The sequence below is a fragment of the Molothrus aeneus genome, chromosome 12, assembly GCF_037042795.1.
Source record: "Molothrus aeneus isolate 106 chromosome 12, BPBGC_Maene_1.0, whole genome shotgun sequence".
Lineage (NCBI taxonomy): Eukaryota > Metazoa > Chordata > Aves > Passeriformes > Icteridae > Molothrus > Molothrus aeneus.
The window spans coordinates 5,973,744-5,993,593 of NC_089657.1; the positions used below are offsets into that span (position 1 = coordinate 5,973,744).

The window sequence follows — 19,850 nt, forward strand, 5'->3', positions numbered from 1 at the left end:
CCATGGATCACATACATCCATTTTATATGTGAGGGCTGAAACTGCTGCCATTTCACAGGCACTGGGGATGGAATTCAACAGATTGTTGCTCTTGGTTCTGTCTTCACCAAATAGTTATAACCAACTCATACAGACACACACACACATGTGTGTGTGCCATAAAGGGAAGCTAAACAGGACTTTTCTTTCAGTTGCTTTCAGCTTATTACCCTGCCCCTCAGGACCTCTAACATATTTTTAGAAAGCATTGAATTCAAGCAAAGAACACGGGAGAAAAGCCTGTCTGTGTGATTTCACCATCCCACCACCACCATGGTGGCATTTGAGGGCATATCTGTGTGCAAAGGTTGTTTTTTGGATAACATTCTCCTTTTAAGGATAACACCACAGTGATTTAAAATCACTTCTGTGCACACATCCATCTTGTTTTATTCACAGGGTACTGCTGAGGTTTTTGGTTTTTTTTTTGTTTTGGGATGGAGAGAAAGGGATAAAGAGTTTGGTTGGCCTTTTCTTCCCTCATCTGAAGCTACATGTAGGTAGTTAATAAATTTTAACTCTGGAATCCATTGTTCAGAATGCAGGAAATTATTTTTCCACTACCTCCCCTCAGCAAGAAGGCTAAATATTTTCAGTGAAACAGAATGGATGCAGTACCAGAATAGATCAATATCAGAGCCAGCTTGTTAACATATCTCAGAGGGAGGCAGAGGGGAAGGTTCTGATCCAAAGAGAGCTCAACCTCCTGAGCTTTGAAGCAGCTCCTCAAAGGACACATGAGAAAGGAAGATTACAATACTGCTGGTGAAAAGGAAATAATAGGGAGACAAAGAGAAGGAAAAGCTGGCTGGAGGAAGGGTAACCCAGAGAATATTTATCCTCACCAATTAAAACATGAGCTACAAAATTGGACTCCTGCTCTGCAGAGATTTGTGCTTGGGGAGTAGAGCCTAGGAAGGCAACCAGGCTGAAGTGTCTCATCTACCACCACACAGACCTGGAAGTCTCTGTGCTGGAGTCTCCAGGACCTGGTGTCTCCTCCAACACGAAGTGTTGGTGTCCCCAGCCTGTGCCAAAGGACAGTGCCACATTCCATGCACAGCTGTGCCTCTGGAGGCTCCTCCTGCAAGATTTCTGCTAGACAAGGAGCAGACACTGCTGAACATCTATTAAACAGTAGCAAGTCCAAGCACAACTGGTCAGAATCAGGGCATACAGAAAAAGAATTGGAGGCACTGAGCTAAATTCCCAAGTGAGGCACCAAATTTGACCTCAGGAAATGACTCTGCAAGTCTTTGGGTAAATCAGATAACCTTTCCAGCTCTCTGAACATGCCTGAACACAGTTTTTGTATCAATCTAACTGTAAAGAAATCAGCAGTGTTAAATTAATGAGCCCCCTCACACCTGCAGACATACAGATTGCATTTTAAAGCATTTTTAGTACGTTAGTTTGATTTGTTTCAAAACGAAAATGAACAATCTGCTTCATTTGCTTTTACTTTGTTTGCACTGATTGACGAAGTCAGTGTAAAATCCAACAGCAGGATCTTAAGCAGAATAAAACTCCCTTCCCATCAGCATAAACAGAAAAAATACAGCTGGACAAGACTACAAGAGGTCACCTAAAATATTCCCTCGGCCCCAGAATGGAATCAGTTCTACCTCAACCATTCCCTCACTGCTCACACACCCGATCTCTTAACCCTGTGCAGCCACAGCCACGCTGCCTCCCCTCAGCTGTGCAGCTTCAGTGCCCTCCAAAACAATCCTCAGTCTCTGCTGGAATTCTGCTGCTATTAATACTTCATTTCCCCTAACAGAACTTATTTAAAAAAAAATTACATACAATGTAATGGCTCCAAGTTTGTAAGTTCTCAAAGAACAAGCTTTGCTTTTGATAATCTCCATTTCAAGAAATGCTATAATTTCTCTTTAAACAGGATTTATTTTTTCCACATATTCTGTTACTAGTTTGGAATCTCAAAATGTATTTTAGCTCCTTGGGGAAAAAGCTCTGGCTATCCATCCCTTTACTATTAATCTGTTTTTTCTATTAAGACAGTTGAATCTCTCCTCCCTCAAACTTGTCAGCTATACTGATGAGTCATTAATTGATTTTTCTTTTTCCTCTTTTTGTTTTTTTGGAAGCAAGTACAGTAGGCTAAAATCAAGCAAGAAGCCTACTGAAGAATTCAATTAACTTCTGGCTTGTTTGGTAACAAATAGCGCAGTATTGTGTTCTGCCACCCTTAATTCTTGTTGTAGTGTCTGGAGATTGCCCAGATGTTTCATCCTCTGGGGGTTTTTTTGCTGCAGAAGGCTTTTGCCTCCAGGCTGAGCAGTGCTGGCCCTCTGCTCTGCTGCCTCCAGTTAATCTAGGTGGCTGTCAGAGCTGTCACAGGAATGGTGAATCACGGCCCCTGCAATCACTTCAGCCCCTGGGGAAGCGCTCGGAGCGAACAGCTGCACAAACCCCCACCCAAACGGAGTTTCTCCTGGATGAGGATTTTACAAATCAACTTTGAAACAATCACAAAGCCTGACTGACAGGCCCACAGTTTTTAAATAACAGAAATTTGTCAAAAACAAATTGGTTGTCTTTCAAACAGACACCCTGGCTGAGTCTTTTTTTTTTTTCTTCTCTTTCCTTTGCTGACTTTCCCATTTCAAAACAACAACTGGATCCATTTTCTTCTAAACAAACTTGAATTACAAAGGAATGTTGTTCTGCTATACTTAATAGATTTGCACATTTTTCCCTTTCTTCTTTAGTCTTTCCCAGTATAACATATAATCCTTTGCACCTGCAAAAGCTCCACAGACTGCTGACTGCCAAGAATCCACCACGTGACCCTGCTTCCATGACCAGAGATCCTGTGTTTAAAGAGAAAGGAAAATAAAAAGTTATTAAATGTTTGAATCTATCTGATCCCCATGTGAGTTAACTCTGAGGATGGGAACTTAAGTGAAAAGCTATTTTTGTGGCATTTTTGAGTGATGTAATAAGTGATTTTTCCCAAGGAACTTGTGTACTTGAACAAGCAGATGGAGTGAGAAAGACGTCTGGAACTGAGGAAGGCTTGAAGCAAATTGCTTTCAGGGAATTCATATGTATGTATTTAAGCCTGTGGCCATGCAATTTTGCAAATATTTTGTGAATTTATTTTCTTTTTGGCAGATAAAACAGCACAAAGCAAAACACTGAGCGTGAGGGCGGCATGCAAGAACCAGTATCAGCTCAGCCCAGACGTACAAAAGGCTCCCATTTAAAATGAACATCTTCCACCAGACACAAGGCCTGTTTGCTCCCCTACATTTCTTAAACCAACCCTTCCCCTCACACTCCCCAAAAAACCCCATCATTAAGAAATTGCTCTTATCACTCCCATTATACCCCAAAGCAGGTGTGGCTCTGTTTTTCACTTGGCGTCATTAGGGACCACACACCCTCCTCCCCACACACCCTGCTCCCATCCATTTCCTCACAGCAGCATTTAAACACACACATTGAAAGCCCCAGCAAGAACAGTGCCTTCCAAAGCCACCTCTCAAGTCACATCACACAATCTGATGAGCCCTGTGAGTATCTGCAGCCAAGGCCAGTGTCTGCTGGCAGGGGTTTTCTCTGGCAGCTGCAGTCTCTGTGCTCTCCCCTCCTGCACCCTGCTCCATCACCCCTTCCTCATCTCCTGAAACACTTCACAGGGGAAGCTCTGGAGGAGAGGTTTCTGGTTTATGATGTGAGGATCAGTACTGAGCAAAAAGGGATGGGATCCACAGCCCTTCTGAGGCCCACCACTGAGAAATCAGCAATTTTATTTTATAGCTATGGCATTCTCCTTCTTTTTAAAGTCATATTACTTCTGTTCTATAAAATTTTCTTAGAAGCAACTGGATAGCAGTGCTAGGCTGAGGTTATTGCTCTTGGGCTCCTGGTCTGCAGTGCAGCCACTTTCCACTGGAGCAGGAGAGCTCTGCTCTCGTTTGCTGACTCTTCATTTAACATGCTGTCCTCGTGACTCGCTTCTCCCAGCTTGGCTGGCGGTTATATTTCAGTTGAATGTTTTAAAAATCAAACTGTTCAAGCAACAATGGCCAGCCACAATGTTGTTTGGTACCTTGCCACAGTTAAATAGCTGCAGCTCTGCTGTACGAAAGCACTAGAGGGGTTCCAGCCTCTCTAATGCTAGCCATTCTTTTCCTGGTGTTTTTGGTATGGGCTGCTATTCTGCCATCACCCACAGCAGAAACTGATTTTCATTTCATAAATAAATAAATAGGGATTCATAATTCTTCAAAACCATAATATGTTTTTCTGGAATAACTTACAGTCTTTGGACATACAGTTCTCTTGCAACTCAGCCCTGATGGAAGAAGGACACACTCCCCTGGACAAACTACCTTCCAGAGTATCTGGGTACTGTAAAAGCATACATCTCACCTTCAGCACCCATCTGCAAAACACTTCAGGTGCTTAAGAAACCTTGAATTGAAAGCCAGGGTTTAAAAACTGAGCTTCTGGAGCCACAGCTTTCTTTTGATAGAAACAGAATTATTGTATTTGGTTTTTTTACACATTTTCCAAACATCTGTATATCTACAGCTGAGCCCAAGAACTCAGAACAGTTACTGCTGCCATGTAAAAATGCACTGTGCAAGAGCTGCTGGAGGACTAAGAGGAAAACCAGCCCATTAATACAGACATTCATGGCTTTGCCAGAAGCCCAGCCTATTCTCAGTCATGATGGGGTTTTATGTTAATGTCATTGTCCAAAGAAGAAGGAAAAGGTCATTCTGATTTCTTGGCATGTAGCTCTGAAATCTAGTTTCTGATAAAGCCTGGCTGCTCAGGGCAGCTCTGCACAAAGAGCCTCTGCCAAGCAAGGCAAACAGTGATGAATTCCCATCCATTACGCCTGCAAATTGACAACAGGTATTTGTAACAGCCATGCAAGATGGAAAATGCTTTAAAAGGGTGGAGCCAAGAACAGTTCAATTAAGTTAGGGAAAAGGAGAATTGAGGCTGGAGAACAGGAAGCAAATTCCCCAACAGTGAGGTCTACTGAACCACGGAGCCAGCCTCCCCAGGGAGGAGAGGAAAGCCCTCTCCTTTGAGTCATTTAAAAATAGACTGGAGAAGGCACTCAAGACTGAACTGTAGGGAATAATCCTGCACTGGCAAGGGCAGGATGAGATGACTTCATGTGTTTCTTTCCATCTCCAATTTCGGTGATTCACCCAGAGCTCCAAACCTGAACATGCAGAAGAGCAAGAGGGAAGCAGGGCACGAGGACATGATCCTGGAGGAAGCCAAGAGGAACAAGTGTCACAGGGCCAAGAGGACCTGGGCAGGACTCCTGTCCAAATTCTTTCTAACCACACGATGCTGTGGGCCAGGATGACGTGCTGGAGGTCACACATGTTTTCTCTCATAGCCCATGGACCAACTAATTGACAGGGCTGGTAAGTCAGGCCTGTAAAACTTGCCCTTTGAGCAGGTTTTAATACCATTAAGACATGGCAAAGCACAGAAGCTGTTAGGGGCCTGTAGATTACTATAAAACCAGGGCCTTGTTCCTGGAAAGAAACAGAAGGTCCATATACACATCTGCCTAAAACACTGACTTTGAACAAAATTGCTGGGTACTGCAGTGGTACAGGGCTTAGGGGGGACACTGCCATCCTAGGTGCTGCAGAGAGGCAGAAAAGCCTTCCACTCGGGGATATGATGGGGAGAGCTCAGGTCAGGCAGAGCTCAGAGTCCAAGGGGCTCCAAAACAGGGCAGAAGTGCCCATGTAATGCCTGCAGAAGCCCCAGGGACACTGCTCTGTCTCCATGTGCTCCTGCAGGACGAAACACAAGCCAGGAATCACGAGCAACACGACTGCAGCAGCTGGCTCAGCCTGGGTCCCCCACTGCCATCACCAAAAAGGCTCCTACCTGCTCACACTGTGCTCCTGCAGCAGAAGGCTGCAGGGGACAACCTGACTTTTCCAGGGCAGTAGCCATTCCCACTAGCACTCACAGCCTAGGGAAGCAGAATGACAAGGAGCACATTACATGAAAGGGCCGCCATGCCAAGCCTGTGTCATGTGTATTCTATTAAGCTGAAGGCTGAATAGAAGACTTTGTTTTCCACTTCAAAGGACCTCATCCCAATCTCTCTCTCTCTTCCCTTATGAATAACAAATTGGAAATAAATCTTCTGGCTGAAGTGCATGGAAACTCATACAGTTGGGGCCCTCTGCAGCTTCCCAGCTCAATCACATGGTAATTTTTTTTTGTAAACACTTTTCTGTGATATATATGTAAATCTCACTGTGCATTGCTGCACGTGTAAGGCAATACAGCGGGTGTGGCCTCAGGGGATGGCACACAGCAGGAAGCCTGACTGCATATTTCCAATTATTCACAGGGATAATGTTCACAGAGAAGGGTCAAGTTTTATTCGTGGGCAGAGCCCTACTTTTCTTCCTAGAGATCCCATTTCATCCTGCTCCATAGGCCAGTGTCCCCTGATTCTCACCACAAATGTTATTTAGCTCTTTTGATACTGAGAAAACAAGGACATCCCTTTTTGTTGGGTAGAGTAAGCATTGGAAAAGTCACTCTCAAGATATACCAAAGGCCCCTCAATCTAAAAAAAAAAAAAAAAAAAGAAAATATTACCAAAATATTACCAAAATATTACCTCTGCTTTTAAATAGTGGGGGGAAGTATTTGGTGCCCACAAACATGGACTCCTCAGTGCTGAGGACACCTGGCCTCCAGATGGCCAATAACCTTTGACCAGGGCACACAACTCTTACCTGTGCATGCCTGTCATCTTTGCCACACATTTACAGTAAAAGTTTGTGCAAAAATCAGCTGTCAGCTTTGTGTTCCCAGCCCAGCCAGGTCATGGTCTATATTCAGGACATCTAAGCTTTGGTAATCCAGGAAAATGCAATACCCACATCTCTCAAACCTGATGACCAGCCCAACACCACCAATGCTGCAGGAAGCATTGCAGAGAATAAGACATCTCTGCCTTGGCCTTGCTATTCTTCAAGCAGAACTCATGGCATATACCACCCTTGAGGCCTGCAGCTGAATAAATATTACAATTCATTCCAATGATAAGTATCTATAGTATCTCTGTGTGCCCCTCTGTTCACAACAGTGTTAAACTTCATGGCAACAGGGGAGAAAAAAAATCAGTACAAATCAATCACATGGATCTGTGTGCATGTGAGGTCCTGCAGACTGAGGAAAGAAAAGCAATTTTCATGTTTGCCTTTCCTGCCAGGGATTTTACTCACAACGTGGCATTCTGCATGGCTGACCCTTACAGATGCATGGCACATTAGCTACAGGAGAAGCAAAAACTTCACAAGTTGATTGCTGTTTCTATACAGAAAGTCAACATGGAGCAAAGAGCCAAATGTCCTCCTCAGTGGATTTTTATGTGCATATGTGCAGCATATGGGCAAGTACATGTGTATATTATCTTGCAGGAAACATGCAAGCCCAAACATGGGAAAAATTCAATGATCTAAGTTCACTGTTGACATAAATGCTGAGCCTCCATTTGCACTAATGGAGTTGTGCTCACTTATGCCAGTACTGAATTCAGTCCTAGAATTAAACCCACCCAAATCCTAGATAAATTGAAAGAGAACAAAAGTTGGCCTATATGCAAGAGCATATTTTTCATGTTAAAAGCATTTCATTCCCTTTTTCTGCCCATATAATACTGCATTGATGTCTGTGACCCATTTGGATGTAAATCAAAATGGATGTGCTAAAAGCCTGGTTAAAGGAAATGTTCTTCGAAGCAGTGTTCCCATGGCAAGGCAGAACAGCTACACTCAGTTTCCATGGCACAAAGGGACATATAAGGGGGGAAAATGCACTTCTGAAAAATCACTTTAAAGCCAGCAGGGTTTTTGTTGAACACCTGCACTGCTCCTACCTAACAGATCTGTGCTTCGTAGGTATGTGTGAATAAATTACATGGAAGAGTTACATAAATCTGCTAAGATTCTTCAGCAAATAACCAGTGTCCAAATCAAATCTTCAATATTCAGACATCCCCAGATGTCACTGGCAAGCTTAGCAACTTGTAGAGAACCTCTTGTGGCCTGGGCATGCCCAAGAGGGCATCACAATCTGGCTCTGTATCTACAGACTGTGTGAGCCTGTTTTCCTCTGCTCTGTTGAAATGCTGTATTGATGATCCAAGGCCATCTGACTTTTCCCAAACGTGCCTGCAGTGCTGTGAGCAAGGCTTGCATTTGTTTCTCTGCCTTTGGTGCAGATGGTGTGCAGCATTCCTCGGGCTGTGCCCCAGGATGGTGTGAATGACACTTATTGTGGCAGCAATAAAGCCAGGGCTGTTTGCTCAACAGCTGTTGGGTGCATTGTTCCTTTGTGAGAAAAATGCAGCAGCTCTGCTCATGGCATGGACACGTTACATCCCACCCCCAGCACCCAGTGCAAAGCTCTTCTCCTGATTCAGCACCTAAGCAAATGGCAGACAGTGCTATTTAACCATGAGGATTTAATCCCAAAATCAGCCCAACTGTCAGTCCAAGAGGGAGCAAGGCATGGTAGAACACTTACTGCACTGCCTGGGAGGAAATGGCTTTAAAGCTGGGCCTGGCTTTCATTTGTTCTTGACTTATATGCAGCTGAGCACAGAGCAAAGAAATACTAGACTGTTTCTCCAGGAAAAGGGGAAAATGGTCACCTACCTGTAGGGCAGGGAAAGAGCCATTTAAGGCCCAGTTTGGCTACATGCCTCTATTTTCTACTTGCCCTGTTAAGCAGCCACAGATCTGACTGTAAATTTTAGGAGGGAAATAGCATGTGGTTTATTGATTCAATGGTGGAGTTATAAACACATATTACTGCTGAGAACCCCAGCTGCCTGGGCAGAAGTATTCTGTAAACCTTTCATTCTTATTAACTTTAAAAATCAGGTGCAATGAGCTTCAACCAAGGTTAGAGTGCTCGCTCTCCACAGAAAGCCACCAAGCAGTCTTTGCGCAGCAAGCTTCAAGATGTGTCTCAAAATCTATCTGCACTGATGACCAAGAGCAAGGCTGAGCTGACCCTAAAATCAGTTCACACCCTCTGCTGCCTACCCCAGCCCCCAGCAGCTGAGCTCTGTGGAGAGGGAACCAAGAGAACCAAGCAAATGAGCACAGGTGCCTTTTCCCTCTCGATCTATGGTTCAGTTCGCCAGCACATTCCCCTCCACACAAGTGCCTCGTGCCTACAGTCACAGCTGCACCTGAACAGAAAGCAAAGGACCTAATCCCAAATTTGCTCTCCATTGTGTGGCCAGAAACCAGCTCAGAACCAGCCCATGGAATTCCTGTTCTGACCCAACCAATTTTCTGATCCTGCTCAGCCTCACCAGGGAACGACTGGACTCTCCCCATTCTCTTTTTGTGTAACACCTAGAGATTTGAGAAAATTATTTTATTGCTAAAACCAGAGACAAAAAAAAACTTGTGGACTCACTAGAACTGCAGAAAGTCTGAGAGCTCTAAACTTTGCTCAGCACTCAAAGAGGGAAATCCTGGCCCTAGTGAGTGCCAGAAGAGTCAGACATCATCTTGAGCACGGTCAATTGAAGATTTTTATCTTTCTTTGTAGCTCCCGGGCCAGCAGAGCAGCACAGTGTGTGTCTGCCCTCCCAGAGAGAGGCAGGACTGGCTGACCCTGATGTTCCACAGTCTTAGCAATGTCCAAGTGTCTCATCTTAAGAGTCAGACCTGTCCAATGGGAAAGACAAAAGGTTCCCAGGATAGTAGGTTTGTTTTCCTTAAAAAAATCCAGCAACTAAACAAACAAAAACCCCCTTGTTTTTCAAGTCAACTCATTTGAGACCTATGTCCTCCTGTCCTGCCTGCTCCTTCCCTCCTCCCTGGCTACCAAAGCCTTTTCTGCAGACATACAATACATTTGCTCTATAAAGAGACCATTCTCCCTGTGCAGCTGCATTTGAGTAACTCTCAGAGGCTCTGAAGCACAGCCAACATGCAGAAACATAAAACCCAAGAGGACTGAGTCTTGTTTCACCTGAGAAGGGTTTATCTTACAGCACTGTTCTCTGAGGGACCTGACCACTGCCACTGAGACATAAGAAATGGGCATTTTTGACAAGATGTTTCTGGGCTCAAACCTAACCAGAGGCTCTTGATTTTCTGTAGGGTTTTAAAATGCTATTTATTGAAAAAAAACCAAACCAAAACAAAACACCTGATGCCCTGTATGTAATAGCCCTCCAGCAGAACTGAAAGTTGTCTTTTTTTCTCAGTTAGTTCTAAAAGAGAAGGATTAAAACATGAAACAAATGATAAATCACTAGTGCTGCTAGTAGGAACTCGGATATGATGATTGTAAGCACTGAATAAAATGTCTGAACAGAAGAGAATAAAGATGAGACAGAAGGGATGGGCTCCACAGGGCCAGAGTCATCTGAGCAGAGACTGCACAGCCCTGGCAGCAGGGTGAGCACAGGAGCTGCACCAGGCTCCTGTAACCCACAACAATTTCATGCCAAACACACAGCCCACAATGTGAAATTCCCACAGTAAGGAACACACATATAGTATTTCCAAAGCAACTTACTGAAAATTCTGAAAACTGGCACCCTGGAAATTCCAGGGCAGCAAACAAGGGGACTGTATCTTACAACATTAATTCCAAAACCTGAACTAATATGGAAGGCTCTGTGCTTGGCTGGTATTTGGGAAGCACACCACATCTATGCTCTGTTGCCTTTCTTCAGGGCCACCTGGCTTTGAGATGGGATCAGAAGCATTAACCCCACATAAAAGAACCTAAACCTGACCAAACTGTCACAGTGATATTCAACCATGGTGCTCTTCTGAGGATTGGTGTAGCAGAAAGTGAATAAAATTTGTAACAGCATTTCTTTCCCTGAACTCTGAGAAGAATTCAAGACTGTTTTCCTTATGGAAGTGGATGCTACCTAAATAAAATATTTTAAAAAAAAGAAAATACTTTTTAAAATTGAAAGCACCATAATTTCTTTACTGTTGTTTCTTGAGTCATCGTTACCTAAGGAAGGAGCCTATTGCCTGTTCCTGAACTGTGTGTTCACCTGAGTCACTATCAGTAATGCCAGTATTTGAAGCAGTCTCTGTTTCTTGCTAATTACTGCAATCCTCCCTTTGCCAGCACCCATAGCCAAGGTAACCTTATAGTTCAGTACTCTATACAATGTTCTTCTTCTTTTACCATAGCTCAGTGCATGGCATGCAGCTCTCATGGGGGACAGCTGGTGCACATCCACAGACAGGAGAAAACTGTGCATGTAAACTCTGTGACTAAAGCATAAGGAATAACCAGAGCAGCTTGGAGTAAAGCAGATAGAGAAAATGGGGTATAGAAACACACCATTTGCTACCTATGACAAGCCTTTATTAGGCTTCTTTAAGCTTAACACCCTGCTGCAGGCTGCAGTCAGCACACATCTGAAGGAAAATGAACCTCTCTTCCTCTTCCATGTGCCTCTCTAACTGTCCTTTCACAGTGGAATGACTTTCCTTATTTTTATGGTGATTACCTTGTTCAGGGAATCAGGACTGAGTCTCTTCCATCAGCTCATGTCACTTCACAGTAATGGTTTTAAATATGACACAGCCACAGCTCTTGTTCTACTCTCCTCAGTGAGATGGCCCACACACATCATACAGAACTGCTCCCACAGTTACTTTCTCAAGTAATCCTATTAATCCAGTGCAGAACAGTCCCTCAGGCATCATCTCAATAACTCTTCTGCTCAGGCTTTGTGCCACTTTTCTCTTGTCCTTTGCATTTCTATTTCTTTGCAATTACTGTCTGTTCATGCTCCCTTTGTGCACCCATGAGAAGGTGAAGAGCCCAACACCCTCAGCCATACTCCAGTGATGTTCCTGGCCACATCCATCCTCTTGATGGGACCATAATGATTTTTGTCCTTTGTTATACTGTCAGGACAATTTTTAAGAGCTTCCCTCAGATAAACAAAATGTGTTCTGCTTTCACTGCCTGGCTTTGACATGACAAACCCTGAGCTCTCTCCCTGGGCTGAGCCAAAGTGACTGAGTATGCCAGACTAATTTTTGCAGTTTTCTACCCCTGACTTCACATCAGAAGAATATAATGCAACAGGTTTGTGGGACAAACTGACACAAGTTTTGTTTCTCTTCAGATCTGCACTGACCTCCTGAGATTAAACATGATGCCTCATCCTGAGTGACTCACTCCTGTAGTTAGCTAAATTCAAACTGTCTTCTTTAGAGCCTGTAATGTAAACAGTACATTTTACTGTCACAGCTAGGTGGACATTAGTTAAAACAACTTTACATTCTGCAAACAGCTACATGATGGTGCTGCTTTATGTGGTTTTGGCATGGACACCACACTTTTCCCCTTTAAGCACTGCCACCTCTTGCTCCCACACATGCCTGCTGCACTAAGCACCAGCAGGCTGGGCCAGCACCACTGCTGAGGAGTTTATAGAAAGCCATTCCTGGACACTGCCAGGGAAGCAGATTCCTAAAAAGGCAGCCCCAGCTCCCCTGAGCAGTGGGATGAGACCCAGACCCCACAGCAGGCTGAGCTCATGGAGTACCCACAGAATCCTCACTTCTGCCAAAGCTCTTGATGATTTTCATGCTCCTCCTGCCTGTGGATTCACCTTTAAATTGAACTCCCTGAAGCCTCCACATGCAAATATTCACTCTGTGGGCTTGTCCCCCCCAAACAGCCCCAGCTACAGACACACAGCAAGAGGACAAACTGCTGTCCCAGTCCAGCACACAAGGTCCCACTCTGGGGCTCTGTGCTGAGCTTGCTCAGGAGTCCAGCACTTCTACCAAGAAGTTTCTCTCTCCAGCTCCTCTTTTATAAATATATTTTGCTAGAATGTTTTTAATGATTTGCAATAATTCTCTTTGCTTCCACCCCATGACCTCCAAGTACTTGAAAAACCCTTCCTTTCACTTTTTGCAGTGAGTTCAAGGACATACAGAGGAGAAATTACATCTTCAAATCCAACCCTCCACTCAAAAATCTAGATCCTGTCTCTGACCATGGCAACAACTGCACTGTTAAAACATCATCATTGACACCTTCTTTAAATGACCTTAAAATAAAGTACATGCAGCCAACCAAAATATCTTTTCAGTGATGTTTACAAAACCCAGGCTGAAACAGTTTTCTCATTTGCAATTTCCTTTTACCATGAAGACCAAAACACTAAAAAAATTAAAATAAAATAAATTTAAAAAAAAGAAATCACACAACACAAGGTGGTTCCCACACTTTTAAAGCAGTTAAAAATGTTAGAGCTGAAGATAAAATTTCTGGCATTCTGGGAGTAAAATCTAGCCTGCATGCCATAGATCAGTGGTTAGATATTCCCTGTTATTTTTCAGATATTCAGGCATATGATCTTCACATGCACAGGTAAGTTGGCACATTATTACTGATTCTTGAATATACCCATAATCACAATAATGGAGTTAGATAAGTTACCATGGCAAACCTTTGCAAAATGTATAACTTATATTTCCATCACTAAAAGAGAACTTACCTTTAAGGACTCCCAGAGGGGAAACTGTACCAGAGAGAAAGGAATCTGGAGAGGTGGGAAAAGAAAAAAAAAAGAACAACAACATAATGTTACAAAAGTAAATTGGGTTAGCATGTTCCTCAACTGGCTAAATTAGGAACAGTTATTGTTCTGCCAGTGAACTGCAGCTTATTACACTTACAAATCTTTACGGACACTTTATGGATGCTGCCATTAAATGACTGGTTTCACTAAAGCAGTTTTACTTCGTTTATCACATTCCCTGCTGAGAGGTTAATGTATTGTTACCAGGGTGGCCTAGAAGTGCAATAAGCAGTGTGATCTAGTGCAGGGACATTCTGGGTTTGTCAGCCAGCCAAGAAAGCCATAAGGATGGTTCAAGAAACACGTTCCTAAGGCCAGGAACACAGCTTGGCAAAAAACATCCTCAGCAACGCAGACTCTCACAGATACTGAGCTCCTGTGCTGCAACCAGGGCTCTGCTCTTGGGCATCAGCTGCAGAAATGCTCCTGAACATGTCTCATGGTCTCCCATGAACCAGAACTAAAGGCAGGTTGTGAGATGCTACCACAGCCCAGCTAAGAGGGAGAAGCTTGGTGGCTCTCACTGCCTGTGACACGGGGTTCTCCTGTCCAGCAGCAGCTCCTCTGCATCTCTGCCTAGGCTCATTCCTGCTGCCTCCTGTCCCAGGAGTGCCTGTGCATTTCCATGTCCTTCACAGATCCTGCCCTGATAAAAACCTCAGCTCATCACTCAGTTTGCATTGTGAACACACTGAAACACTGTGCAACAAGAGGCATCACTTTCCAAGGTTATGCCTTCTATTGTATTTCCTCCTTTGCAAAGCCCTCCACTAAATTCTTCCTTGTCCTTCACCACTCAGAGAAGTCCTGTCTAATACCTACCTCTGGTACCAACTCTGCCTTTGCAATCTCCAGGCTGAATATTTCAGAGGAAAGGGTCTCCAGGAAAGCACTGGGCTGTCCTAGGATTGCCCTATAGCTGTATCTGCAGGTCTGCTTTGCCCCTTCTTAAAGCTGCATTATCTCTGCTTTGTTAGCCAGTCAACCCCAGGCTCAAATCTTCCTCCAACTACCTGTTTTCTTCTACTTTTATCTTTCTTCATTTTCCCCCTTGTTTAGGCTGATTTGGCAGTTCATATATCAAATTATTTAGTCTCAGTACTTACACACGCACTTACACATCTTTTACCATGAAAAGGAGTAGATACACAAAATGGATCATGCTTATTTAATGCAGATATCTTTGCTCTGAGTGATGTCAGGTTAAAAACATTCACTAGAGATATGAATGGCTTATTAAACCCAAATTCAGGCTACACAAAGGAATCTGAAATGGAACAGCCATTCAACATCACAGGAGACAAAGAGTATTGTCTGCTTCTCTGTGCTGCAAGTAATGATTAATAAATGAGTCTATTAAGTTAATCTGCCAGGCAAAACTAAACTTGACAGACACCTGCCACAGAAAATTTGTTATCTATTCAGGCAGGAAATGGCAGTGAGAAGAAATCAATGTCACTGCTGTACATTGAGCTGACAAACTGAAATCTCAGAGGAAGTTTGTCATCTTGGACAACGAGCAATATCCCTGGTGGCATCTCAGAGCCCCACAATAAAGGTCAGACATGGCTCTTATTTATCAGGGTCTTGGAACTCTAGTGTAGCAATTAAATTTCATTTTTAATACTGGGTGAAAAAGCCCAGCTCTTTGACAGTAATGTGTGGTAATATATTTATGAGAAGATATATACACACCCACATGCTACTGCAGCATTGTTGAACTGAAATTATATGGAATGATTTCTTTGCAATGTAAAATGAAAAGCAACATAATCTTCTATGATCTAGACCAAAAAAATAGAGAAATATAAGTGACAATAAAACCAATACATTTGCTTCAAATTTGTTAAAAAAGAGAAAAGGAAACGCTCTGTATCCAGCTGTACACCAAACAAAACAAGCTTTCAAATACAGCCTCCAAGTTTTGCTTTTTTTATGCTCGTGAATGAGTGGTAAAATTAAGCAGCTGTTAATAAGACAACAAGGGAAGCTTGTGACATAATCCCCTTTATATCTACTTAGCTAGAAGCATTTCAATCAAAGGGGAAACTTGTTCACAAGTGCTGTTTGATTTTCAGTGTTAGTGGTATTTGCTTTCCGTGTCCTGCTCGGGGCTGGATGGGGATTTTGGGTTTCCCTTTTCCCCACGTGCCCCATGGGATGCAGATTTCAGATGTGTGCCAGGGTGACCTGCACAGCCACTGGGCTCCCTCCTCTCTGCAGGATAAGGCTCTAAACATTCAAACATTCCTAAGTCATGCTTTTACTGGAGTTTAAAGACTTGCAAAACACAAACAAAATAGGAAGCACCACCACCACCAAGCAGGGCAGCAGCACCTTTGCTGCACTAAGATCCTAAGGAGATCTCCTACATTTATTGCAGTCACCCATTGGATCCTGTCTGACATCCTGACTTAAAAACAAAACCCACACAAGCAATTCCATGGGTATTGCAATGAAAGGGAGTCTGTCTTCCTGTGGATTTGGGTTTTGTCATCAGATTCTCTGAAGCCAAATCATTTCCAAGTCGCCTTCGGCAATCTTCCCATGACAGGGACCTCCATCACATTTCTTCTCCAGATCTATTCCACAGCCCTCGTTGGAAGTTCATCTCCTATTGAAAGCCTTCCCTCAAACCCTTTCATCACCTTTATTTTCCCCTCAAGAAAGTTATCAGAACTCCTGTTTATCTTCACAGCCTCTGCCTTCCCACCACATTTCTGTGGTCAAGATGTGGAAGGGCTGTGCAGGCTGCTGTGTGTCCATGTGTGCAAACACCCTGCTTGCATAAGCCTCATCTTCCTCAGAGACCAGACTAAACAGCCCACACCCAAAAGTAGCATTAATATATGCAAAAAGAAATAGGTCTGAGAGGGTGGCTCATCTGACCATGAAAAGCCTTTAGATGGCTTATTGCCCTTTATTCTTCCTCCACGGCAGACGTGACAAAATCCTGCAGTCTGGGGACACTTCTTAATTTGAACACTTACAGCATTTCATTCCTTTTTGTATTTTGCTTCTTCTTAAAAGAAAAGCTCTTCAGCAATGAACAAAATCACACCCTGTTAGGCAGAGATATTTCTGCCTGAAATAGGCTAAGGCAACAATGAAAATGTGGTCCACACATGTGGGTAACTTGCTGCCAGCAAATATGAAACCCTGGCAAGCTCCAGCAACCTCTCATTTGACATTAATATAAAATAGACAGAGAGTACCAGTTCTCATGTCTGGCCTAATGTTATATAACTATGCTGTTTGTTCATCAGAGTCAACCCTTAAACACACACAAAAAAGCAAATTTAAAGCCCCCAGACAGCTGCAAATAATTATTCTAAAATGTTTTATAGGTTAGTGAAATTATCATTTACTCTGGTCCCTGCAGTCCTTAGCACCTGATGCCTAACTTAAGGTAATGAACTTTGCAGATGCTTATTTCTACACATCTACTTAATTCCCCTGATACAAAGAATTTTAAATGATTATGTTTAACAAGTTACTTTTAGAAATAGCTGTACTTCCCCACCAGAGCAGCAGACACATCTTGCTTCCAAAGAAAAATACCAACCCGTAAGTACTGAAGATTGATGACAGAGTAAAAGTCCTCCCACCAAATACTGTTTAATTAAAGAAATTTAAGGAGGAACTTAATAATGCTCTTTGTAACTACAACACAACACTTTAAAGTATTGTGTACATATAACACTGAAAATTCACCCAGTTGATATCTGATGGTAAATTGCAAGCTGACATTGTCCCAAGGAAAACAGCAGCCAGAGCAAGGACAGCAAGCTGAAGGAGTGGCAAAGAATGGGGGAAAGAACCAAAAGAAAAAAAACCCAAAACCTCATCAGCCCCTTCAGAACTGGGATTCCCTTCCAAATATGAGAATTCTTTCACACAAAGAGGAAACAGATGTCCATGGCTGGAATTTGCATGTGGCTGTATTCTCTTCTAGGATACAATAAAACTACTCTTCTTCTCATCCTCCGAGCTAGAAATTAAACAGTGGCATGTCATGCAGAGTCCAGCTGTGCTTCCTACCTCCAACCTTTATTAGCAATATATTTAAAAAGAAGAAGAAGAAAAGAGAGAGACAGAAAGAAAGGGAGAAACTAGAAAAGCACAAGAATTGAAAAACTGTGGTATGTGTTCTCAAAACAATATAAAACCTACAGATGTTCTTACTAATCTGTGGCACATGTTTGTTTATTCAGGTTTTCCCTGTACCCAGTTCAGCAGGCTTTGCTCTCCAGAAGACTTATCTATTTTTATAAACGTTAGAGTAAATACTGGAGGAGAGATTGGCACAAACAGCCAGAGGAGGAACAGACTCACCTTGTAAGAGCTTTCTCAGTGTCCCTGAGGGGGACTGAAAATGCACCTCCATCCCAGAAACTGCTCTCACCCACACCCCCACTGCTCCCTACATTAATGGCAACGGGAGAAAAGCAAACACTTCTGAAGAGGATTTTGAGAGTGTGAATGTCACAAAGGCCAGCAGCAAGAACATCTGCTCCCTTCAGGGAGAACCCATTTCATCCTCGAGGGGCAGCTCTCAAACTTGCACCCAACCTGTCACCTGCACTCACCAGGACAGGGACAGAGGGGCCATCACTGTCCAAGTCTGTATTTATGAGGAGTACTGAGCTGCTGTGCCAAACTGTACCTTCTCCACTGTAATTGCAAAGAAAAGTCTAATAACCCACTTCTGTATAGCAAAAATATATTGTTTTCTAAGGATACATACACAGCAAATTTCAGATCAATTTCCCCTTTACCTAAGTCCCTTTTACAATCCCTTTTTTTCTAGCTTCTTTATAAAGGATAGAAGGGTTCTTTAATAGGTTCAAGTTAAAGCAGAATAAAACAACCCTGTCAGCCCACTCGAGTTAAACATCTCTGTTAATAATCCCAGCAAATTTGGTTCAGTGTCTTGCCCTCCCAAAATTCTTCACACACTTGCCCAGTACATCTGGATTAGGATAAACTGATGTTCCAGCTATAACTATACTTTCCCCAGGATGGACTTTGTAAAGACAGCATGAAATGAGGCAAGCCTGGCCCCTGGTCACATCAGAGGTCATAGCAATAGCCACCATCAAGAAGATTTGGAGGTTTCACAGCTTTTCTGCTGACTGAAGGTGAAGGTGTTTAACACCCATCATCAATGGAATACCCCAGAGCTGACAAAGTAAACTTCTTTTCTTGCAAAGCTTCAATTAATATTGTCCTCCAGGCCCTCCTTGAAAAACTGCAGACTCCACAAGGAACTGAATTCTAAAGAAGTAATTTGCAACCTGAACATAAATGAAAGACTGTCAAAGCCATCAGCTGTGCTCCTGCAGCTAGCTCTGTGAGATGGAAGGTTGGGAGCGTGGGGAAAGAATGGACAAGTTTATGTGTTAAACAAATGATGGAGGGCTTTGTTAATAAACACTGATGCAAAAACAAACAAAGCTTTTCAGGCGGGTTTAACAAAGCTGGCATGGCAATGACCAGGGAAGAGGTTTTGGCTTCACTCCTTAAGGAAAACAGTGAAGAACCAAGTTCACACACAGCACCTTCCTGTAAGGCTGCCCCAAGCCAGAGAAGTGGTGGAACCCCACGGGAAGCTCAGCCATCACAGGGAAAACGATCAAGTTGCATTTGCAACAAACAACTTTTCACAGCCCTTCAGTGCAGAACACCAGCTCTGCAGCACTGCCAGAGGCAAAGGAATGGCTTTAGGGTGCTAGAAACATCAATCTCAACAATGCCAAGAGTATGATTAAAACAAAGGTTTCAGATCATGCACCAGCAGCCACCTGAAGTAATCAGCAATTCCCTCATTTTCAAGCAAATAACATTAACCCTGTGTGAGCTGGGAGAAAACTGCAAGCTATAAATGGGAAAAAATTCAAAATTCCTGAATTATAGTCATTTTTCTGGTTCAGGCATCTGCTAACTCTCAAATAAATATTTGCACCTTGCTTCCTATGTTTCCCCAGCTCTAACCCCAAAGTATTTCCACTTGTCACCTGGCATATGTGAATGGTTGGAACTAAATTCCTTTCCTAGACAAAACATTATGTGCCCCACAGGGTTGCTTAATTTGGTTACAAGCCATTCTCACAGATGTCCTGTGGACCTGTGTGGCAGAACTTCACATCCACATTTCCTCTTAAAT

The 19,850-nt window shown here is 43.2% G+C and overlaps 1 protein-coding gene across 4 annotated transcripts in view; it reads right to left on the reverse strand.

Annotated features, from left to right (window-relative positions):
• SLC25A26 (solute carrier family 25 member 26) overlaps positions 1-19,850 on the reverse strand; it is an 85,530-nt gene that overhangs the window by 14,650 nt on the left and 51,030 nt on the right. For all 4 annotated transcript variants that reach the window (XM_066558353.1, XM_066558352.1, XM_066558351.1 and 1 more), the window contains 2 exons: positions 13,601-13,645; positions 2,807-2,876 (listed from right to left, as the gene is read on the reverse strand). In XM_066558353.1, coding sequence (XP_066414450.1) covers positions 2,807-2,876; positions 13,601-13,645 — 115 coding nt within the window. The remainder of the gene's footprint in view (positions 1-2,806; positions 2,877-13,600; positions 13,646-19,850) is intronic.